Source organism: Anser brachyrhynchus (assembly GCF_964034855.1).
Source record: "Anser brachyrhynchus genome assembly, chromosome: 1".
NCBI lineage: Eukaryota > Metazoa > Chordata > Aves > Anseriformes > Anatidae > Anser > Anser brachyrhynchus.
In genome coordinates this window covers 13,212,362-13,238,211 of record NC_137694.1, presented here as the reverse complement: position 1 = coordinate 13,238,211, position 25,850 = coordinate 13,212,362, and the positions used below count along the sequence as shown (strand labels likewise).

The window sequence follows — 25,850 nt, the reverse complement described above, 5'->3', positions numbered from 1 at the left end:
AATGGACATGTTTTTGTGCATTCATAGCTCTGTCAAAGGTCAAATAACTTGCATCAGTAAAGGATATTTACACCAGTTCTTTAATTAGTCCAATCTGAATGACATATTTCCCTAAACTCTATTTGAAATTACGTGTACTACAGATTAAACATTAAACAGACATTAGTCACACATACTCTAGAATTCATGATCTCTGGAATGTTACTAGTTTTTATAGAGAACACAGGCAAATACTGATAATACAGGGGGGAGGCTTGGCAAAAAGAAAAAAAAACAAAACAAAACAACCAAACAAAAAAAACTACAACTTGTCTAACCTGCTACAACAATTCCTTCAGATGCCCCCATAGTATTATTGTTTGGGCACTTTCTTGGGAAATGGGTTTTGAATCTGTCTTTGTCCAGCTCCCCAGCAGTGAGGTGAAAGATCAGCCCTGGACTGCAATGCAGGTGTAAAGCACTGACATCACTTTGATTTTGTTAAAAATGCATCAAATGGAAATGAAACTGAAATGTTTCTAGCAGTTGATGAAATGCACATTTTTAATTTGTGAATAAAATGTTTATATTTTCATCTGCTTGATAGCAACCTATGTCCTTGTATCAGGTATTTACAGAGCCTTGTTCCCCTGTATGGCTGCTATTGCCAAACTGAGTAAAGCTATACCAGCCTTTTTTTTGAGGATCTTTAGAAATACAAGAGAGTTCCTAAATCCTTTTTATTTGGGAAACCATATTCCCCACACACACTGCTGTTCATTCAGTTTACAATGAGCTCTGCTATCTGCTGTGTGACCTAGGATTGGACAAACTTTTGTACCCATAAAATTAATAATTATTATATTTGGTAGACTGCATCTTATGAGTTGCCTTGGAATGTTTAAATCCATATCAAGTATTATTATATAACTATTGTGCTGCATTGAAGGTATCATCAGGACCGAGTAACTTCAGGGAAGGCAGAAATTTCTAGCTATGCTGAATGACACAGAAAAGAAAGTTCAGATAGTAACATGGGATATCTAAGCCTTTCAAACATCTTTGTCTTCAGACATACATTCCTTGCTCCCTTATATCCCCTTGTTCTGGGATCTTTACTTCCTCCTTTGGATAAGATTTTTGTAGTCGTGAGATGCTCTGCCGTCATCCTGATTTTTTTATTAGCCTGATTTTCTGCTGCTATGCTCTCAGCAGTCTGTTTGGAGCCTGAAGGATCCATTCCTCCATCAAGTATCTGTATGCTTCTTCCACATGGAGAAGTCTTGTAATTGAGGACCAGTCTTTCTTCCCATTCTGTCAGGGAATGTCCATTCTCAACAATTTGGCTCGCTTCTGTTCTTTCTTCAAAATAGTATGCCACAGCCTTTTTTTGTGCTCCGTGCCTCTTATCTTCCTCAGGATAAATGAAGCAAACTTTCAAAACTGAGATTTTCACAAGTCCTTGACCTTAGAAGGGCCACTGAGCAATCTTACACGGTAATATGCTGATGTAGCTTAACTAATGGCAAAAGTAAATAACAGCAGAAATAAGGACCAGATCAAAACTGAGAACTGGAGAGTTTACTTATAAACAACATATTTCTTCCCAGATGGGGATTTCCTAGAGCCCTAGAGAGTTCTGTATAATACTTACAACTTCAAGTAGTTAAGTTATCACAAAACCCAAAAAAACAACCTTTAACACCTTTTTTTCCCAATTGTGAAAGGGTCTAACTGAATAACATCTGATGACCACAAGTGAGAATCTTCTGTCAAGGTTTTTTCATTGGATAAAGGTCTCCTTCTTGTAGCTTTTAGTCTCCTTCAGTCTTCTCTTTAAGAATTTGTTTTTCCTTCTATGGAAAAAGAGACTTTCTGACTGAAAAGAGATCTTCATCTTACAGACATATTTTCCTAACGATAAAGAAAACAACCAAGAGCTTATGATATTCTCAAATTCTATTGAAGATTTTAATTCTGTTCCCAGAGCTACCCGGTGGTTGCAAGGTTAAAGAAGTAATGTATTTTGGTTTAACAAACTTGTCTTAGGACTGTTTATTCAACGTTTATCAAACACAGAACAAACCATTTCCCATGATTTTTTAGAGCAAGGTTTTTTCTGGCATATCATGAAATGTAGGTCAAACAGAAAACAAGAAAGTGAAGACTGCAGGCAGATGTTCATTTAACTGGTGACTAAGACAACTTAAAACACTACAGCTTGCCATCTGATTCTGGCATTCTGCTGGGAGTTGGCATCTCCTACAGCAGAGTTGCTACAAAATATTGGGGTTTATTTAAGCAATTTGAATGGTAGATATGAACAAACCTGAAGCACGTGTGAGCTCGTTCACATAAATCACTTTGGTGACAGAGGTGAGGTGTGTTAAGATTCAGCTTCTGCAGTAATATTTTTGTGTGGTTTTTAGACCTCAGTGGTTCTGTGGAAGCAGGATATTGGGAACAAGGACGAAAAGTAGATAGATTCATCTTCAGTTTTTCTCACAACGTGGGATATATGCCAAAACTCTCTTCTAGAAACACATTCTGATTTAAGATTCTTTTTGATTGATTACTTTCTTTATTAATACAGTAGTCATTCTTTATGAAAGCAGTCTTTATGTAGCCTGCTAGATCCTATTACTGCCTGTTCAACTCCCTCGTGTCTAGGAGAACAAATCAGAACACAAAAAGGCAGGCAGTCCTATTTCATTTGATATTGTTCTTTATTGAATATTGTTGATATTATATATTATTACTGATATTATATATCTTGATATTATTCAGATACAGATTACAGAGAGCAACTTATATTCCCTTACCTAATTAAATTGGTCTTTATGTATAAATTCTGATAACAGGCAAAAAGATGACACTGACAGAGAGTATAAGCAGTAGAAATCATATTTATATAAACAAATGTAAATGTAGTACATCTTACCAAATTCATGTGGCCAGAGAATATCACTCCTTCTGTTAAGGCAAGGACCATATACGCAAAGAAAGAGATCCATGAAACTAAGTTCCTGTATCTCTATTCTTCCACAACATCAGCAGAACTGCCTGCTGAAAATGTAGAATTTACTGCTGAATATTTTCATCTGTCTATAGCCATGGAAGACCTCATAGTTAGTCGAGTATGTGGAGAAAATAAACTAGAATGCACTCTAAGAGTGATGACAGCAAAGACAAAAGCCTCTCCCTGCTGTCTTCTCAGGAAAATTCCTTTTTGATTCCTGCAAAACCCTGCTCCAATAAAACCAGCTGGTGTGAGACTGTACTGGATGGTCTGTATGCTCCTTTCAAGACTTATGGAAGGACACTTAAGGAATAGGAAAGAGGTCCAAATTTGTGAATCACTTCATGACATACAAAAAAAAATCTTTTTTTGCATTATATCAGTTTCCAAATAAAAATACTTGCATTATTTCAGCTTCCAAATAAAAATAGCTTAGAAACTTTTTTTTTTTTTTGGTGTTCCCCTAAAAATAGCACTTATAAGGGAACTGAGATTTACACATAAATGTGATTTTATACAAATGTACATGTCACCTTGTTAAAAGCTCATCGTAAACGTTAGGAGATAATAGAAAGCTAGTTTGAAGTGTTTGGATTGGAAATGATGACCATGGAAAACATCAGGAAGTTAAAAATGGAGCTTTTCAAACTTTGAAGCAAGCCCTGCTTTGAACAGGATGTTGGACTAAATGGCATCCAGTGCTTCCTCCCAGCCTTAGTTTTCCTAGGATTCTACGCCTCTCCTTTATTACTTGGAGTTTATTTTTTGCATAACTATATGTTGTAATAAAAACTATGTAAACATTCTGGAAAGTGCAAAGAATGACTTAAATATATATATTTAACAGCTCTGCACAGAGTAGGAAATACAAACAAAATAAAAAGATTGAAATAATTGCTTTCATTCCTTAACATTTAAACTTTACAAATGACCTGGAGTGTATGCGGAGAGAACCTACCTTGTATGGCCAAACTGGATATTACACTGTTTCTTTTACATGGAAAACTGTTTTCTGAAGTAGTATGATTTACTTGAGCTTGATCTTGACCTTATGTTTCAAAAGAATGCCTGAGTGAGAAATCCTAGTTTATTTGCAAGAAAATGGGATTAGGACTGTGGAAATTTTCACCTAATTTTCCACTCATAAGTTGGACCAAATTTCATTGCTGTAAAAAGTAAGGCCATTTGGTAACTAGGACCCTTGTCATTCACACTGCTCTTTAGCATTTTTTTTAATTGGTTTAAAAAAATAAAAACCAAACAACTTGGAAAGGTTTGTTATTTTTGTTGTTGTTGTTGTCTTGTTTTGTTTTCTTTCTTTTTTTCTTTCTTTCAAATCTAGAAACCATAAAATAGTTATATTTGATTATCTGTTGATGGCACTTGGAGTTGGGTTTGGCTCTAAATGGTTTAGGACTCGTCCCTTTTCCAACATTGATGTAAGTTTTCTTAGCGACTGATTCCAGCAGTGAGTTTTGTATTCTGAGGAATCATCTTGTCTTGTGGTACTGAGGTACATACATCAAAACCTGGGGCAAAAATATTGAGGAATGTAAAAATTGTTCTCTGCATTTTTTTAGGAAATCAGGTGAAATTGTCACAGAAGTCCTTACAAATGTTGCATTCTCTGACATCTGGACTGATAGTTTTTAGGGCAGTTTTGTGTTTTTAGGATAAATATGTTGCCACAAAGGTGAAAATTACTACCTGTATAGTTTTTTCATTGTTGTTCCTTCATTTTTGGATGCCCCATCTTGAAATATCCAGGGCATGATCTTCGGAATTAATGAGAAGTCATGGAAAGTTTCAGTCAGAAACCAAGAACAATGTAAATTATTCTATTTAGCCATTTAGAAGCCAAATTATTATACCACATATTTTCTTCCTCTTATTGTTAACATATCACCCTCGGTTTTAGCTGATGGCAACAGCGATGCTAAGGAGCTAGAGCCTTTACTTTTTCTGTGTAGACAGTGGTGCATGTTCAAGCTGAGCTCCATTCTGCACAGTTTAGCACAAGTGCAAGCTCAGTTATGAACATGTTCTGAGCTTTGGACTGAACCCGAGGAAAAAGCTTCAGTTCACTCAGTGTATTGTAATGGGTCCAAGTTTATGTCTAGATAATCTGGAGGTATCAAACACAGACACAGACAAGCCAAATTCCAGCAAATATCCCTAGCTCACTTCTTCTAAGGAAGGAAATGGATTATCTGGAGACTGATAGCAATATGGATAAAAACCAAGAGTCATAGCATGGGTTCAGCGTGCTTGTACCAGTTCCCTCCTGCGATATCAACATAACCCCTAAAAAGTCAGTGGGAGACACTGCTGCTTTCTCCCCACACTAAGAAACACTTGAGCAATATAGTAAATGTCCAAACATTGTGGACTAAATGGGGAGTTTGACAGAGATACAGAGCTTTTTGTTCAAAGTGGAACATTTATCCTTTTTTCTTCCCTAAATGTTTAAGCATTTAAATATTATCCAAAGGAGGTAAGAAAAGCTCTTCAAATAAACAACAGAGAGAGAAAATTCCAAACTTACACAGCAGACTGGCAAGAAGAACCATTTGCCAAGTGGTTAATACTATACTTAAATCCTGTATATACACAAACTATAAAATATATTAATCCCTGGATATTTTTCTGTTGTCTCCTATTATGAGACAAAATACTTGTTTGAGGAGATCTTTAGATGTTTGAAATTAAATATATATATATATATAAAACATTGGGTTATTCTATGCATTAAAATAACAGTAAGTGTAGTCACAATGTCTTGCTGTAACTAAACAACCTACAGCTCAGAATGAAGAGGTGGAAAGCGGTATTATCCCACTAAAGCTTAGAATACATTTTAGTTATTCTGCAACATCTACAAGCATTATTAGAAACATGTGTTGGCTCCATCATTTCCCTGAAATGCAGAGGTTTTACAGAATGCTGAAATTAAGTCTTTTCTAGGAAGCCTTCAAATTTGTCACTTTTTTAATGATCATGAGTAGTTGATATTAATCACTATTGTCTTGGTGGTGGCTATATTTATCTTCTGTGCTTTTCTTGATGCATTTTTTCCTAAAACATGTGAGATAGACATTCAGATAAATATTCAGATTACATAATCTTTTTAGGCTGAAAATTTGGCTTATTTTCATTCATTTCTGGAGAATTCTGAAAGCAGTATAAAATGCCTTGAAATTCAAAACTGGAAAAGTCAGAAGTTCTTATAGTTCTTACTTATATGATATTGGAGTTACAGAAAAATTGTTTTGAAATCACAAATGAGTTATTTGATGTATTGCTTTGAGCTGACTGCCAAAAAGCATTTAATGTAATCTGTTAAAATAGAAAAAATTCTAGTGGGGAGGTGCTGATGCGCTTAGGGATGGACTTCTCTAGCTCTGATCACATGGAAAAGCACCTTAGGTACAAGGTGGGTCCTCTTGCTTCCATGGTTTTAATTTCCATGCCTATTCTGACATACTTTTCTTATCAACATCTCATCTACACCCATCTTCCTGTGTTGGAAAAAAATATTGTGATCCTTTGTCCAGAAGCTAGTGGACCTGAAGTCAAGCTGAAAGGATATGCAAGAACTCCCTGGGATCCTGCAAAGACTGTATGTAATCTCAGACTGTGTTCACTTTGTCTTGGAATTTTGTGCAAGAGATGTTCAAGAGGGCTCTGACAAGAAGCTATTAGACAGTAAATGTGAACTTGTTGCTGTTATGGACACTGGGTAAAGTTATGCAGGGGTACAGAACAGCCATTTAAGCAGAAGTATTTTTTGTTATTTAAGCATAAGTATTCTTCTGTTTTACTAATGGATTACTGGACCTAAAGGGTTCCTGCCCCTTTCAGCAAAATCTTTTTCCACAGTCTTTATCATATGATACGATTATGTAGTACTAGGTTGAAGTGACTGAAGGAAACTGAAGAAAATTGGAGGTACTGATTGAAGGAAATAAATTTGTTTTGTATTGTTTTTCTGGGAGAAAATCAAAGCTTCAGATAGTGAGGTAACATGCAAAAATGTAACAGTTAGAAAATTACGCGCAATGGAATGGAACAAGTTAATCAGTTAAATAGAGCTAAAGCAAAATAGAGGGTAACAATACTATAAAATTAACATAACAGAAAACCTAAAAGGGAAAGTTACAGGTAAATCCAGTAATCAGATGCATGCTTTCATACTTTTTATGTAATTACATTTATGGGAGTACAGGGAAAAAAGCAGAAAGATGTTTCCAAGCAACCATCTACTCACAGCCAAATCTTTGTCCAACTTTCCAATAATTCTCCATTTAGATAGGGAAAATTTATTTTAGTTTACCCAGATGATCTAACAATTTAGAGTGTGTTTAAAAATATATGGGGTCCCAGTTAATTGTAAAATGAGAAATAAAAGCTGAGAAAAGCAAAATATGATCTGTATAATTGACGTAGATGAGGACTGGAAGACTCAACAATTTCAGAATATTTACCTGACAATATGCCAAACTCCAGACCTGAGATTCACCCTTGCCAGTATAACCAAGTGATCTCAATTCTTTCCAGAAAACTAACACAGGACTGAAAAAAAGCATCTTCAATTGTCATTCACAAGCTCTTTTTTTCCACCTCTCCACTCCAGTTTCAAACTCGTTCTTTCCCTTGTTTTTAATGTAGACCATTAGTTCGACTAAGGAGAACTACCATTTTAATTATGCCAGCAATGGGAGGTCTTACAAGCAAACTATGAGTGCATCTTGGGGTGGAGGAATGAACTGTAACTTCTTGTTTAAACATAGGAGCTTAGTCTCGTACACAGATTTTTTTAAATAGAAAAGTTGCTAATGCAGATGCAACAAACCCAAATAAAATGATCAAAACCTTCAGTTAGAAATGTTTTTATGCAAATACTGTTGTCTATTTTATCATTGAGGAACACACAAATAAAGTAACTGATGATAACTTTCTTTGAACTAACTTGTAAGCTTATTTCCCTAACATCGAAACCTGGAAACTCTAATACTAACCTACAGTCACTGCTACCAAGGTATACTGTTTTGTGTTTTTTTTGTTTGTTTGTTTTGTTTGTTTGTTTGTTTTTTTAATTAACACAGATGTTATTCAAACATATGTTGTTTAAACTCAAGTATTTTAGCCAATAATAAAGCAAGTTAGTAATATTTTCTGTTTCCTACATTGAATTTCCATGTTGCAATTATTAGGAATTAGTGCAAGATGGACCATTTTGTGATTTTTTTTCTCTTGTTTTGTTTTGAATAATCTTGGCAACACTCTTGGTGCTAGGCTTCACAGGAATCTGGGGACTTTAATAAAGACATTTATACAAGATATTAATGTTCTCTGTGAGGCACCTCTTCTGAACATCTGGGGCGTTAAATACCTTGTACAGGACTTCTACTTCCATACAGACTTCTGTCATGTGTATCTATTAATTTTACACATTATATTTATTAATTAATGTTTATATTTATTAATATTAACTTATAATTTATATTTATTGGTGTTTATTATTTCATGTGGTCTTATATAAATTATAAATTATAAGTATTGCATTGATTAAGACTATTTGTCCATATGACTTTTTACATTCCAATCATGAACTCGGTTTAGAATTCTTCAGAGGAGTAAAAAATTATTTTCAGATGTGAATTCCTGTCATATGTAGTGCCTTCAGTCATGCATAATGCTCAGAGAGCTCTTTAACTAATTCCTTTTAGAAACATTAGGCTCTGACCTGACTGACTGATGTGAAAAGGTTTAGCATCTTCATATCTTTCATGTTATTTAAATTTAGCATCTTTACAACCTTCTCTACAACAAATAGCATTCTACCTGTTCTAATGATGAGTCGGGAGGTACCGATCTCTCTCTGCTATTTTTCAAGCATAAAAAAAAGTGATTATTGGGTGTTTTTGCCTTTTCTACAACTTTAATTTAGAATTTACTATATTGATGTTGCAGTACACATACACCTGAACCACAGCTTTTACTTTTTCTAAAATTTGTTTAAAACCACTATTATTTCTAGCTCCATTGATTACTGATGCTTTATTTGATTTCTTTGGTTGACTTTATCTATTGCATACATTCCTTAACTTGTACTGTAAATTTAGCTCTCTTTACTTTTATTTTCCTTATATTTTATGGACACTGCTGTTATCATACATCACTTCAACCACAGTATGTTTTAACACAGAGTGTCTTACTTATCTTTGGAGGTTGTGCGTTTATGGCCATTTATTGAGTGCTAGTCAGACAATTCCAAACTATCATTAAGACCTTCCTATATTAGAATCTGTGTTCCTTCCTGGCTACATTAAAGGTGCTTTTATCTTTGAAATGCTAACATTTGATGTCTTTCTTTGTAAATGCTACTAGACCAGGATCATTGTAAGGTGGACTACTTCTTATTTAAACCAGATTTACTTTATTTTGCCATTGGGATGAAATGTGAGAGACTGTAATTTCTTTATTAAAAGTCCATCTTTTGATAATATAATTCAGTAGTATGTACTGCTAAGCTTTCTTAATAATTTTATATAAAAAATTTGCCCGCAAGATCAAATTTATTCTGGATGAGGTGAAAAAGCATCAGGGAACTGAGTATTCACTTAAACCATTTCAATTATTATTTTTTGAAATTAACTTGCATTATGCTGCATTTTAAAACAAGGTTGTGTTAATGACTATGTGCTTTTTATAATGAATATTGTGGAAATAATATAGATTTCATTTAACCACTGATAGATATATTAGGAACAATCATTTTTACAAAATTAAGATCATCAAATCAATGTCAGATCCATATTTTAATTATGTAGCTGAGCTATTCTGCATTTACACTGCTATGGCAATGTGTCAGATCATGTGTCTCAGTTCTTACTGATCAAATGAAATGGAGTAGGTCCTCTTGAATCTGAGCGTAGATGCAGATTAATGAAATAAAGTGTGTGTAAACTCAGGATTTGTATGTGCTTGTGTATTTAAACACTTAGCATTTTTTTACCATGACATAGAATCGTGACAGAAAAGAGCAATATCTATACTCCGTCTGTGTCCATAGCCAACATCAGTTAGCTATAGAGAAATAAAAGTTTTTTGCTTTGTCTCTAGTGCCTTTTAAGAATTAATGTGTTACATATCATGTGTAAAAACATGCCTTTTATGACTGTAAAGGCAAAGGTGAGCCTAATTCACGTTAGACAAACTCTCAAAGGAAAAGATGACTCATCCATTGTGAACATTCAGAAATAGAGGTAAAAAGAAATATTTATGAATTCCAGTTCCAATTTAGCTTGTGATATTTAAATAAATCTACTGCTGAACTTGAGTAATAAAGCTGTACAATTGTTTTATATTATGGCATCTGGTTACAAGAATTTTTATATAGTTCTCTGACATCCAAATGCAAAACCTGTAGTTTAGAGAGGCAAATGACATCCATAAATTCAATATATGGGTTTAATATTTCTGGTTGATTTTTTAGTGTTTACACTAGTGTAAGTCTTGATGTAGATATAACTACTACCATACACTATAGTGCTTTATAGGTCCTATTAGAGATGTTACCTATGTCCCTGATTTCAGAATAGAGTAGGTCTGTGAGCCAACAAAAGGAGGACTATTTGCACAAAATTAACAGGCAGATAAAAGCCCATCAGAACTCATGGCAGTATTTTCAGGTAAAGTCTAGAAAAAATGGGTACAGGGATACATGTTTTTCCTACACACACACACACACACACACACACACACAAGTCATTCAGCTAAGAATTACAGAGCCTGTTGTAAACTGTTCTTTCTTTCAAGATAATACAAAAAGTTCTTTCGTATTGATGTATGTATATAAATATAGGCTTCTTCCTTTCCACAGTTGTGTTATCTGTGCAATCTGTAAAGTCAAAAATAGTAGATTTTTTTCTTCAGTTTTATGTAGAGATAAGTAACCATTCCTAGTACAAATCAATGGAGTTTGAGAAGCAAAGAAATCTTTCAGTTTTGTTAAAATTGTTCTGGATTTGTCTACAACGTATTTCTTATAGCTGTATACTGACTAAACAGTTCAGAGCCTTAAGTTTCAGCTAAATTAGTCTAATTTTTGTTGTTGTTGTTGTTAATTGTATCAGCCTTACCAGATTTATTTTTTTTAAAGAGTAGAAAGAGAATACCTACTATATCCTATTATCAACTATTCAGGACAAAATCCATTGTAAGCACAGACACATAAATTTAATGACATGATTTCATTTCTGATTTCAACAGTTTCTTCTAAAACCAAATTGATGTAAACAAAATTAAAAGGCAAATTTATGTCTATTTTGATTTAAAGGTTTTATGGTGAGATTCAATGTTTCAGCCTTCAGCTAAGGAAAATAACTCTCATTCTTGCAAGTAACCCTATTTAAGTCAGTTTATATAAGTAAAAAATTATCCTCATGAACAAAGATTTGTTCTGGATCTTTGCCCTTAGATTATAGTTTTCCACATGCTATTCTGATGACTCAGAGAGGTAGTTAGTGGATTATATTGTTCTCCATCATAAGATGTTTGTCCTTGTAAAAAAAAAAAAAGAAAAGATATGTGAGGAGATGACCTGGAATGGAATGTCAGGGGCAGAAGTTTGTCCCCACAGACAGACAATATGCAAGGTCTGTGATTACAAGCCAAGAAGGCCAAATGTGTTTGTTTCCATACTATGTAATAAAGAGTAAAATATTCTGAGAATAAACGATGCGGAAAAAAAAATTGCTAGAATAGTTACTGAATAGTTACTTTGAACTTGAACTTTGCCTGAATGCAAGATCATTTTCAACTAAATTTAAACCCATGAAATGTCTTGTCATTGGGTAAACCCCCAATTTAGCAATGCATATGATGAAAAAACACTGAAATGCACAGTAATTTGTGTTTGTGCTCAAATGAGGAGATTTAACAGGGATAACACATTTCCTGAGAAAGAGGAAGTTTAGTAGAAACACTCAGTGAAAAATTAGCTCACAGAAAACAACATCCTAAAATTCTGCTGGTTAAATGAAGGCTTTGTGCTATTCCTGAGCTCAGCAGCAAATCCCATGTGAAGGTCTGTAATGAAGGGTAAATTTAGGTGACATTTGTATATTTAAATGGTACCTTTTTTGCTTTTTTTTTTCCCTTTCTTTTAAGTGAAACTCCTTGTTTCAAGTAGGCTGGCTGTCATTTGATGGCATTTGTCACAAATATCTAAAGAAAGAATTACAGGTGTTTAGTTAGACTAGCAAAGTAACGGATGTATGACTTAGGTGTCTCACTTTAATTGCTGGAAACACAGTGAAAATCTAGTCCTAAAGCGGGTAAGAGCATTAAAGCTGGTCCAAGAAGAGGTGCATTTAGGTACAAAGGGGCTGTACTGTCTTTTGTGACTCTATCCATACTTATGTTTGGGTTTCAGCACTGGCATTCATGTATTAGAATTTAGCTCATCCTTGGTTATGCCGGTGGAATCCACCTACAGTTGGCAGAATAAATTTGCTGTTTCCCAGCTATTATATATTTTTCTATAAAATCTTGTACTAACAACGGGTTAGTACAATGTGTACACCCTGCATGACTATGCACTATATATGAAAAATAAAATCTTTCTGCCTGAGCCTTTCATCCTCCTTACTGCCTGCTCCTGCCATTGCCATTGAGCTGGAGGATACTCCATGGCCACAAAAGGAGCTTTACTTCAGGGCTGCAGATAGCCTTTTCAGCAGATAGAGGGACAGGCAATTTCTTGGCCCTATTTCCATTCTAGATCTTTAAGAGACGTTTAGATGTTGAACTTAGTGATATGGTTTAGTGGAGGACTTGTTAGTGTTAGATCAGAGGTTGGACTCGGTGATCTTGGAGGTCTCTTCCAACCTAGACGATTCTGTGATTCTGTGATTTTATTATCAATAGGCAGTGGATTCAGGGACTGGAAATCTACTGTTCATCAGCATGATAGAAATGTGTAAGGGAAGTATTCACAACTGCTATCACCTTTCTAGGCACTCAGTGAATTGTTTCAGCTAACATAGCTTTTGAGTTTCACTTCATTTACATGTCACTCACTATCGCATAAGTGGGAAAAGCAGGCTTGAAGGCAGTGCATATCCATATATCAGGGGCATCATCCCTCATCCTGTTTTATCACCACAAATACAATTTTTCTGCAGTTGGCTCACACTTTTCCTCCCTTCTTCCACAACTGATTAATTCTTCTCAAGCCTTTGCCTCTTCTCCTCGGTTCTTTCCCTTCTGCCTTCCCAATAATCTTGGAGAAAACACTGTGCTGGGCTTCAGTAACAAATCCTTGGATCGGAGTAGCCCAGTGCTGGTTCTCTAATGGTTCTCTAGATAAAGTTACAGTAATGGGAACTGTATGGTGATGATACTTTTCACAAACATCGCCCCATTTTGACGTGCTGGTTATGCTGTTCATACAGCCTGTCTTACGTGGTTTTCAAGACTATGTAGGACCAGCCTTAGTAGTTTGGAGTTCTTAGCTTTGAACAGAACCATGACATTAAGTGTTAAGATGTGTAGAAAACTTATGCATATAAAGGAAAAGACACACATTCAAGGACAAGTAAGTTTGTTTCTACGGAAACATTGTCAAGCATGGCTTATGTCTGCAGTGAGAAGCTAAGCAGTAAGAAGAACTGGAAGTCACAGGTATAAATAAGATGAGCATGGGAAAAGGAAAATGGTACTTCCACATGAGGCTAAGAAATAATTGGGTCGAGACAGGGGAGTATTTTCTTTCTCACAGCAGAGCTAGTTAGTAATGTGAACTTAAGTGAACAGCATCTTTTAACTCATAAACGATGCCAAAACAAATATCTGAGAGTTGCTTATCTTTAATCTCATTCAAACAAATGAAAACCAGATCTGCTTTTCTTTTCTCAGGCCTGCAGAAAATAGGGATCATCCTTGCTATCCTGAAATAATTTGCAGGGAATCTTAGAATAAATAAATCAAACAGCAATCAACAAAATATATACGTCCTTTGGGAGTATATATTCACTTGAGTTCTGCTTCCTGACTGTAGGACTGGTTATGGACAGTTTCTCCTGGGTATTCAGGAAACAGCATCTACAGAACAGACCACATATGAGTCTCTTAAATGGCCCTTAGTTCAGTTTAGGAAAAGGAGTTTACCTGGCAGCTTTGTCAAATGTAAGGATTGAAGCAGGACTGTTGGGCTTTTCCTGGTGGTGCAGTAGCTTTTCTGCTGTTTCTTATTTCAGGAGATCTGCACAACCACATTTTTTGGCACGTTCCCATACAAGTTGCAGATTTGACTTACTTCCCCAAAAGGCTGGCTACAGACTCTGTAAAAACAATTCAACTTTGATAGAGCCAGATCACCTTAAGTGTTTTCACTGAATGTACCTAATTCTCCTTACTTGTAACCGAAAGAGGGGAAAAAAAGATTTTCTAAAGAAATATCCCAGGAAACTGTATTGCATTCCTGCTGTGGTTTCTCCCCATGGCAAAATTGGGCTCTTATTCTATTTCCTATTTATTCCTTATTTCCTTCCTTATACCAGAAGGACTGGCTCATTGGGCCAAACCGCTGCCCTGAAGGCATCTGAGGAATCACCCAAGAGATGGATAAGATGCTGCTCACACACGTGTTTTTCGTAGAACTAAGTAGGTGGAGCGGCTTGCTTCTGGTGTTTGCTGAAGGCCTGCCTGGGTATGTAAGGCAGTGCATTCTGTATGGCAGTGCCTTCTGGGGCTTGGGGGTGATCTACCTTGAGCCAAGCTCCTCCTTCTCACAACCATGTTGCTGATGGAGATGATGGTTTAGCACAAACCAGGCGTTGAGCCTCAGTTTCACCTATACAAGCCAGCTGGTATGTATGTACCAAGCCCAGGGAAGCAATGTGGGCAATAGGTGACTTAGAGCTTGAGTTCAAAGTCAAGACAGAATTATCATGAAATATTAATATAGACAGAAACTCAGAGAAGAAAATTTGGTGCAGGTAGCAGTGTAGTTATGACAGTCACTTTCTTTATATTATTTTATTTATGCTTTGAATTACTATAGAAATAAACATTTTTTCATCTGTGTGTTCAACTTGGTATGTTACCAAAGACTCAGTAAACAAAAAGACAGCCAGCTATAGTTATAAAAAGTTGCAGCATAATGAAAATATTAGTGCTTAGAAGATTTCATAACTGTCTGTTTCCCTTCCATAGCTATTTTCTGCTGGAAAACTCTCAGGCTCCAAAGTAGCTGAGCTGAAGGCGAAGTATACCCTGCTGCATGAGACTGTGATAAGGTACAATATTCACAGATTTCTAAGTATCTTCTCCTGCTTTGTGAATTTTTGATTTTACAACTTACACTCTACCTTCGTTTAGACTTTGAGTAGCCAAAACATTAATTTTTAAAGTGATTTTCTGATAATGTTGAGGCCTAATTCTCACTTAAGACTTTCTTACAGTGATTTCTTACAATGTGAAAGAGGAAAAAATATTGTTTAACACAAAGATTCAAGATAATCTGGGGTACATAAATGCTCGTTTGGACAATATCTTTGTTTTTAATATAAACATAATAATAGTGGCAATGGAAGGAAGTACAAACTGCAGTAAATAATACACAAGTTTAAAATAAAGATACATTTGAAGATTATGTGGCCAGAATTGTAACATGACAAGACTTGAACCTGCTGAGCTAACGTATTAGAGAGCTTTGAAGAAGATAAAGGCCTGTTTCTAAGAAGGAAAGTAAGACTCTTCCACAGCTAAATAGGTATGAATTTTACGCTCTGAGGATATTCACAGTCACATCAGACAGGTCTGGTAAGAAATTTGAAAGGTTATAACCTAAAGCTTCAAAGTATGATTTAAACCCTGAAATTTGGTGTGGTAGTTGTGAATCTGCCCTGCTCTGGTGCTTGCTGGAGAAGAGACAGGAGAAGGAATCGTGCTCATAGCTCTGTGCCAGGCTTGAGCAGATCTTGTGGGAGTGGAAGGAAAAGAGGGACGAGATGGTACAGTTGTACTGTACTGAATGGTGTCTCACAGACAGAGCAGCAGTATTGCAATATATGTAATTCATATTTGTGACTGTAAAGTTTGATTCTGAAAACCCAGTTTTCCTTAAGGTTGACCAAGTCTTCTAGTTTCATCCCCATAAAATGGGGAGCTAGAACATGGCCCTGGCTGTGTAAAAAGTCATCTGACTTTGTTCAGATTAGTGCATGGCAAATGTTTTGGAGAAGTGAAAATTAAACCAGCACTTTTAAACCAGTTCAACTCCTTAGAAAATGTAAATTTAGCTCAGAGCTTTAAAAGTTATGTGGATTTGGGACTAGTTGATTGAGAAGTTTTCTACTACATCAGTATTCATCGAGTTGAAGGAGGAATCCAGTAACTGCTGATCTTGATTGACCTTTAGCTAGTGTAATTTTCCAGTCTTTGGCTGGAAAAAATACGATCATGTTGCTACTTATTTTATTTTGTGTATTTGTATAGAATTTCTTTATATAGAACATTCTTCTATGTAAATACAGTTTATTTGTGTGTATTATAAGTGGAATAGGGCCCGAGAGAAAACAAGACTCAACTGTCTTTTCTCTCGTACATATAACTGCTGTAAACACCATTCACAAAAAGCATGAAAATATTAGATGACAGATTACATCTCTCATTCTTTCTGTGGCTCTCACAGTAGTATATAACTGCCATACTTCTACACAAAAGTCAGAGAGCACTGTGTAGCACTCTTTAACTTTGATGTAGCCATATGTTAAAGCAAAACAAAAACACATGAATTAGCCCTAATGATAATTCCCATAGATGCATTTAGATGCATTTCTCTTACTACTGAAAGAAAGCAAGGGAAGTAAATTACCAGAAATTCATCAAAATATCTGGTATATTTTGAGGACTTTTCAGATATTAAAGGTGGGATTCACTTCTCCATATGTTGACATCTGTAGACATGCACATCTAACTCAGTATCTAAAGTCCATTACACTCAATAGAAAGAGACAGGGTCCATACACTTCCTCCTTAAACAGACATCTGTAAGCATCTGTTTTTTATTGTTGTTGTTTTCCGTTGCCTAAAACAGAGTCCTAATGATGGATTCAATATATGTTTATGCTGTTGGTCTCAGTCAACTGAGATGAAGCCCTGCCCACCCTTGGAAAAAGTCACAGTTCTGAAGAGCAGGAAAAATACTAAAAGATCCTAGTGCACTCATGACTCACATCATGTTCTTTTCAGCCTGTACTGAGCATGACCCTTTGTGATCATTTATAAAGCATTTGTTCTTTTCCTATAATCAAGCACTCGAAAGAATCAATACATTTTTTTTTAATTTTTAGTTCTTCACCTTTAAATGTGCAGTACAATTCTGTGGAGCAATAACTTTTTCTTTTTTTTTTTTTTCCATCTATTACAGTTAAATTTCATCTATTCCTTATTTAGTCCCCCAAAGCAGAATGTCTTTTGTGCACCAGTGTTGTTATAATGCTATGTGGAAAGAAATTATGCTGGATGAGCAGGTCTTCAAGTCATGTGTGACTTTCTTTTAGTCAGTCCCAGCGACAGAACCCAAGGGAATAGCATCAAGCTGTGTCAGGGGAAGTTCAGACTGGAAATTAGAGTAGAGTAGAATAGTTCAATTGGAAGGGACCTTCAAAGGTCCCTGCAAAGTCCAACTGCTTGACTGTTTCAGGGCTAACCAAACATTAAAGCTTATTATTGATGTCATTGTCCAAATGCCTCTTAAACAGTAACAGGCATGCGGCATAAACCTCTCCAGGAACCCAACCACCCTCTCAGTGAAGAACCTCTTCCTAAAAAGTGTAGATCCTCGTGACAGTTCCACCAGACTATTGTAACTGATCTCTCTGGTATGGATTTGTGTAATATGATGAATGCAATTAGTATGTGTGCAGATCGTTTTTAAGGCTGTTGCTAGAGCGCACAGTTATAGTGTGGTCCTTTACCTAGTGGTAAATAGTCCTTTCAGGTTTGCTTAGTTCAGCATTCTGAAAAGCTGAGAGATGTCACCTGGCAGATAACATCTTCGACACTTTGCTTCAAGCGGTTAGATGTTTCTGAACTTGTGTTTGCTGCACTACCGAAGTTCTGGGAACAGGCTGTCCTCCCCTTCTGGTGCCGTCTCACTCATCGTCTTTGCAGTGGGGCTGCACCTGAAGCTTAAGTGCCTGAACTCATATTTCATCCCTGAAAACTTGTTTGGTCCTACAATCTTGTGGCCCAAATATGAATATTCTCATGCACCAAGCTGTAAGAAAGTCAGGTAATGATAGTTCATTGACTGATTGGGAGTCTTATCTTCTTAAGTGAAATTATTAATCACTTCATAAATCCCAAAGCTGCCACATCAGACTCAGCAAGCATATTTCTGCACTCATGGGATTCTATTTGTGCACATTGTGTATATTTCCAGTTATTTCTTCCTTGGAATTTAAATCTTCACATGAAAAAATGCGGTTGGCAACTATAGTGAACAAGGTCTGGTCCAGATTCAGCACTCAATTCTTTTTTTTTTTTTTTTTAAACATTTTATTACCTTGAAAAAAGTAAATCATAAGTATTTTGGTTTTATTGAAGATCTTACCTTTTATGAAATTTTATGTAAAATTTTTGTTTTATTTAAGAATATGTTTTAAATGAATGTGTATTATTGTGTCCAATTATATTTTCTCCCCAGACCAGATTCATTATTTTGGACTTATGTAAGTAAGATCCAACTATCATATAGGATCTTGCATAGATATCTCAATTTATTTTTCTATTAAAAAGTTATTATGTAAATACATCAGCACATGAAGTTATTTGTTCATGATAAAGGCACGCTCTTGTACCCTGTTCAAGTCTGTGGTTTTCTTTTTCTCTGTTTTAAAAAAGGAAGTGCCTATCTAAGTAGAAATGTTACGCAGAGCATTTTTTTTTCCTGCTATGTTATTTCAGCTATGTTTGTGCAGTATAGTTAGTTTGATAGAGTGATAGAGTTCTTTATTCTTCCACATCATTTGTAAAATGTCACTGCATAAAACTTAAAATGTAACAATATAGGGAAGGTATATACAATGAATTTTGTAGCATAAAGACTAGGTTTATATGTTTTGCATTGTATAAGAATTTTCATGTTTCAGTTCCCCTTAAAAGTCTTCCATAATTACCAATGTAGTTTAATAACAGTTTTTAAGGTCAGTTACTCAGCTACCACCACAAAGGCTCCTAAGCATATTATGAATACAAGTCTCTTAGCATTGAAAGGCTATTACAATTTGTTTCTGTGAAGACAGACTTTGGAGACGCAAGTGAGGTCAGATAATTGTTTGGTTCTACGAGCCTTATCATACATTTCCACAGAGTCCACAAATGTAATTGCAGCTTGGGTATCATTAAGAGAGCTACTTCAGCTACCAGTGACACTCCAGCGATAGCAAGGTGCAGTTCAGCGCTGAGTCAGTGTCCAGGTGTTTGCTTAGAGCTTGGAGGTGTTGTATAGCCCATATGGGGCCTGTTCTGGTGAATACCTTGCTTTTTTTGGTCACCACACTAATTCAGATCTGCCTTGGGTATATTTACCTGAAATGCTATCTCTTCACTGATATTAGGGCGTGCTAGACAAATAACGTAGACTAACTAACCTTGCATCTGGTTAAAATTAGATGAGATTAATCCCACACCAACACTACGTATGCAGGAAAAAAAAATCACTTAAAATTCCACTGTTCTCATGGGTTCATAGAATAATTCAGGTTTGAACAGACTTCAGGAGGTCTCTGGTCCAACCTCCTCTTCAAGAGAGGGACAACTATGAGATCAGACGAGATTACTCAGAGCTTAATCCAGTCTCATCTTCAAAACCTTTCTTTAAATATTACAGGTAGGTAAAGAAATATAAATACAAAGCTTGTGCTTCTTATTGACTGGTTCTAAATTTTTCTATTTAATGTAGTTTACAGAAATCTGAGATCCAGCTATTGCAGGAAGCCAAACGTCTTAGTGTAAACCTGGAACAACAGCAACATGAACTGGGAAAAGCAGAACAGTTCCCTGAAGAATCTTCCAGTGAAGTTTGCCGAATAAGGCAACAACTTCTTAGTTGCCAAAATGAATACAATGCTATTAAAGAAAGAGAGTATGAAATTCAGTTCAGAGTGAAATGGTAGGTGATCATGGTCAATCTCCACTTATTTTTATTACAGTTTATCTAGAAAGATAATAACGTAAACTGTAATTCAGTCCCCTCTCCATCTTACATGGATACATTTCTTAACACTTATTGTTAAGCAAATTGCCACAGATTTGCCCTAGTAACAGCAATGTTTTAGTGATGAATAAAATTACTCTGAAGTGTGATTTATAGTGTGGTTTGCAGATAATTTTAATTTTAGAAGGTGCCTTGGTGTCCTTTGAAATACTGTTTAAGATTTACTGCATTTTATGATTAAAATTTAGGTAGGCAAAAATTACGGCAACAATTATAGTCTAGGACACCTTCAATATAAAGTGTCTCAGAGACCTGGTGACTGGGATTTAATGGAAACAATGTCATAAATGGGCCCAACACTATTTTTAACATCAGAAGCACACTTTGTTCAGGTTTTTCTATTCAGTTATTTAAAGGAGGAGAAGTATTTGTATACTTTCATATCTGAAAAATTAGAAATTTGCTGTGAAAGGTGTGATTACTTGACATTTCTATAAAAAGAAAAAAGTCCAGAATAGGCTTGATATTATATACATTTTAATTATCTGCATATATGAGTGTATTGTGCTTGAAGCTTCTATGGTAAAATGATAAACTGTGCTATTGTACTTTTAAAAATATGTACCTACAGAGATGAACTCATATTTTCATTTTGTGGGGTTCTTGCTATTTTTACCCATCTTCAAAACAGTTTAGTTGGTATATAAACACAAATAAATAATCTCAGCAACTCAGCAGTTAAAATTATTTTTCTGCAAGGAGAGCAGGGGCACTGTACAAACTGCATAGAGCAGATTTTTCTGGCAGTTCTTTCTTGATTTTTTTTTGTTAGAGCCAAATGTTTGCTCTAAGAGAGAAAGAAACTTGAGAAGGAAGTAAATTGGGAGTGGGAGCAATAGAGGAATCATCTGGAAAAAATTATTTTTTTATGAGATAGCTAAACATCATGAGATTTCCTGAAATAATTACTAAATACAGAATTTATTGAAATTTGCAAGCAGTCCAAAAACATTTTTTTTCAAAATACTATGCTTTTTACCCATTTCCTTTCATATATTACAAATATTTTTTACTAATTTTGCATTACTTTTCCAAAAATTTATGAGGTTTTGTATGTTTAGGGGATATTTACTCACAATCTATTTTCTACCTCTAGTCAAAGGGAGATTTCTACAGATACACCGGTTAGATATTATTTCAATTACCCTTGAACATTTATTGCATTAATTCTTATATATGAATTTAAAATAGTGGATTAAAAGCGTGGATTAAAAATATACTTTTTAGGGTCAGCAATAGGATGAAAAAAAAAGAAGTTCTTTCACTTTAATGAGAAACTTCCTCTGTTTGGTTTTATGTATTGCATGAGATCAAAACCATCTGTACAGTCTGACCAGAAGTACATATGGTGCAGTATCTAAGAGCGACCAAAAGCGCAGCTATTTGTGAGGCAAGGATTTCATGAGCCTAATACATTCCTCTGTATTTAGGAATCCTCAGCTGATCCCTCTTCCTTGAGCGTCTCCTTTCTCCTTCTGAGCCACATAGATATGCATGCTGCCAATCCTATTCATTCTACCCTACTCCAACACTAACATCCCTCTCAGCTCTGGCAAGTAGCAAGAATGTTAAGTGTGGAAATGAGAAACAAGCTATGAAGAAAAACAGAAAATGGATGTTAACACATGTTTGTAAAGGAAGGATGGGTTGGTGCCTGTAAAATATAGGGGAAATCAGGGTCCAGAATAGAGTAGTGAATAGCAGGTGATCTAAGAGTAGCATCAATGTGAAATGAAGAACTCTGTGTCTGATGGTTTGTCCACATAGTAAAATTATGTCCTGAGATATATATATGTGCGTGGGCAGTGTCAGGGACTGAGGGCAAACCTCATCAAAGATAGTGTAAGTTAGCTGCTAGGTTCCCTTCATTTCTGGGAAGGATGGAATCCTGTGATCCAACCTCTCTTGACCCTTGGTCTCGCTGGAGAACAGTTTCCCTCGTTGTCCAACTGTGTTGGACAACAGTCCCAGATGTGCTTGGCACTTGCAAGAAAACTTCTCTTTGGGAATTATGACTAATGGCTGTTTAGCCTGAAAACAAACATACTGCTTATTTACCTTCTTCTGTATACCAGGCAGGAAACTTGAAGGGGAAAAGCTTTTGAAGGGAATATCCACGTCTCTTATCTATTGCTTTATCTTTTTTTTTTTTTTTTTTTTTTTTTGTCTTGGCTAAGATCTTGTCTGCTTGGAAATACTGCTGAGTTGGAAGTGAGAGACAGCCTCTGCAGACCTTCCATTTCCCTGTTTCTCTAATCCCTTTTCTCGGAAGCATTTCTCTAGTCCCTGCTGCCTTTATGTCCTGCCTCCCTTCACTTTCTCTGATAGCTAATGCCATTCAGTAACCTTTGTCCACTCAGATTCAAAACTGACAACAGTAAACTTGTCTTCTTCTCTTCAAGAGTCATGGAGATATACCATAACATAGACAAAGTGATTTTGTTTGTCCCTTACTATTTCTATGTTCTCTCTTCCATGTTGCATTTCTTATTTGCTTGACTATGTAAACATTTTTTTCCAGACCAAGTACACTTTTCAACAGCTGAAGGTGCTATTTTTCTTTTGTTTTAATTCTTTATCATTTCACTGGATATTCAACATCCCAAGAGTGAATTTAAATTGTTTGCAGCACTGTCATATCAGCACATTTTCAGAAATATTGTGATATTTTCATAGCATAAAACAAAGTGCATGAGCTATTCAGAAGTAGCTCTGATGTGCTTTAGCTGTTGGGGATCCTTTCTGAAGGTGACTGCACGGGTGCAACATCCTTCCAACAGAGGCATGTGACTCTTCTTCCAGCTTATATTCCTGTTCTGTTGTACCGTTTATGGGGCTTATGCACCAAGCACAGGAGGTGAATAACAGCTGGAAAAGATTTTGCCAACATTATAAAGTTTGGACCACTACCCCAAACTCAGAGCTGACTCCAGAAATATTCTTCCTCCCAAATAATATTGGGTAAATGTAGCAAAGAGGAACAATAACAATCCCAATTCAGTTCTGGTGCAATTGCATTCAAACCCTTGAAGTTTCTTCATATAGCTGGGACTGAAGTACCTCACTGAGTACAAATATACTCTGAAAAATCAGATCAGCAAGAGAACAAAAAAAGGATCAATGTGGTCAGGAAGGATGTGTTCTAGCTTGAGGAAATTTTTCATTTCACTAAATTTTTCATTTTAGTGCCCATGGGGGGCTTTGAACCCTGGCTTTTGAGACAAACTAGGGAAGAGATGCTTTGTTTTATTAGGTTATAGCATCAATTAGTTTGTCATTGATAAATAATGAATTTATCATATAAACAAATATCTAATCTAAACTATATTTTAAAAAGTAAGCTATTAATTTGAAATGAAATTATCTGTAACGAGATTATAGATGAGGTTAAGGGTGCCTCGTTCTTGAGAGCAATTTTCTTTCAACCCCCCAGTCTAACCTGTAGCCCTCACAGTCATTTACCAGGTAGCAAAATAGCTATTCATGAAGTCCTGTGTGCTGTTGCAGGCAAGTCAAGATTGCAAAACTGACTTAGTCCTTGTACAAGCATTACAAATATGGAAAATTATTTCAATGCTTGCAATTATTTCTGGATTAGTCATTCAGTAATTACAAAATGAAAAGCTCAGTTTGTATCCATAGTTTATTTAGTAAAGAACTAAAAGTAATAAGTAAATCGGGTTACAATTGAACTTGTTACAACTAGACTTGTGACTGCATTCCCAGCACATACAAACTAAGCGGAGTTAAGAGCCTTACAGGAATGTCATGCTGGCAGCTTGTCAGCTGTGATATCTTGTCCTTGTGGTCACTAGATTTTAGCTGCAAGGTGCTGAGCAACTTCTGTGGGTTCCTCAGCACTCCCACCTGTGTAAGGGTAGCTGAGGGAGTTCACTTTCCTGTGTGATGGGTTTCATAACGGTAGGAAGGTTCTGGTTCTCTGCTAGCTGAGGAACTGAAATGGACATCTGTTGACAACTACCACCACATTTCTTAATTTCTCTGACAACTTTATTTCTGTGGCAGTTTGCATCTGTGAGCAAACATCTGTCAGAGAGAAATCTGGAGTGTATTTTCATTAATGGCCCAATATGCCTCATGCTTTTTTCTTAGCTCATTACATCTGCATCCATGGTAGCTTTTCATGTACGGTACTGCTTTTAAACTTCATGAAAATAAGTAGAGCAAAGTGAGAAACATTAGCAAATACTCCTCCCCTGCCCCCAGGTGTATGCTCCTTTCCTGCTCCACTGCCCTGTCTGGTACTCACCAGTAAGCTACTTGAACTCTGAGAGACTTTTAAACTCACTGAAAGTAGGAAAAAGAGGTTTCTTATTTGTTGATTTTTTTGCTGTTTTGATGAGTTACAGAGGAACTGTAAGCTTAGGAACTCTGGAGCTGGCATGAGGGTTCTGTGGCCAAAAGCTGAGAAGAATACCAGGGAGTGGGAGTTGAGATACTCCGTATTTATTAGGGGTAACCTATTAAACTGATTCATAACACTTCATGAAACCATACCCTAATAAGGGTAAGATAAATTCCATCAGTAACATTTTGAAACATTAATTTTATGCCTTAAATGCATTTTTAAAAGGTAAAAAGGTAAATGGCATCTAATGAAAGCAATTTTTTGAAACTAAGCTATTTTGCACAACAGAAAAAAAATGTCAGGAAGAAACCATGAGTTTAAATAAAATAAAAATAAAATGTAAAAAGCAATCCATGAAAGTGAATGCTAAGTATGCAAAATTAATGTAGTAAATTATTTAAATGTTCACATTTTTGAAATTAGTACTTAAAAAGATCCCCCCTCCTCTCCTCTCCTCTCCTCTCCTCTCCTCTCCTCTCCTCTCCTCTCCTCTCCTCTCCTCTCCTCTCCTCTCCTCTCCTCTCCTCTCCTCTCCTCTCCTCTCCTCTCCTCTCCTCTCCTCTCCTCTCCTCTCCTCTCCTCTCCTCTCCTCTCCTCTCCTCTCCTCTCCTCTCCTCTCCTCTCCTCTCCTCTCCTCTCCTCTCCTCTCCTCTCCTCTCCTCTCCTCTCCTCTCCTCTCCTCTCCTCTCCTCTCCTCTCCTCTCCTCTCCTCTCCTCTCCTCTCCTCTCCTCTCCTCTCCTCTCCTCTCCTCTCCTCTCCTCTCCTCTCCTCTCCTCTCCTCTCCTCTCCTCTCCTCTCCTCTCCTCTCCTCTCCTCTCCTCTCCTCTCCTCTCCTCTCCTCTCCTCTCCTCTCCTCTCCTCTCCTCTCCTCTCCTCTCCTCTCCTCTCCTCTCCTCTCCTCTCCTCTCCTCTCCTCTCCTCTCCTCTCCTCTCCTCTCCTCTCCTCTCCTCTCCTCTCCTCTCCTCTCCTCTCCTCTCCTCTCCTCTCCTCTCCTCTCCTCTCCTCTCCTCTCCTCTCCTCTCCTCTCCTCTCCTCTCCTCTCCTCTCCTCTCCTCTCCTCTCCTCTCCTCTCCTCTCCTCTCCTCTCCTCTCCTCTCCTCTCCTCTCCTCTCCTCGTCTTTTACCCTTTTCTTTCTTTCGCATCCATTTCTTTTTACCCCTTCACTGTTTTCTGCATGAAAGCAGTTG

General features: G+C 36.3%; 1 protein-coding gene and 1 long non-coding RNA gene across 7 annotated transcripts in view; one reads left to right on the top strand and one right to left on the bottom strand.

Annotated features, from left to right (window-relative positions):
• Positions 1–25,850, top strand: part of CCDC146 (coiled-coil domain containing 146) — a 76,760-nt gene that overhangs the window by 22,570 nt on the left and 28,340 nt on the right. For 5 of the 6 annotated variants that reach the window (XM_080575317.1, XM_080575316.1, XM_080575318.1 and 2 more), the window contains 2 exons: positions 15,221–15,303; positions 19,977–20,186. In XM_080575317.1, the coding sequence (XP_080431443.1) occupies positions 15,221–15,303; positions 19,977–20,186 (293 nt within the window). The remainder of the gene's footprint in view (positions 1–15,220; positions 15,304–19,976; positions 20,187–25,850) is intronic. The other variant, XM_080575320.1, reaches the window with a different exon arrangement.
• Positions 12,149–25,850, bottom strand: part of LOC308187101 — a 38,787-nt gene continuing 25,085 nt past the window's right edge. Inside the window, exon 3 of the long non-coding RNA XR_013944463.1 lies at positions 12,149–12,229. This is a non-coding gene — a long non-coding RNA (uncharacterized lncRNA). The remainder of the gene's footprint in view (positions 12,230–25,850) is intronic.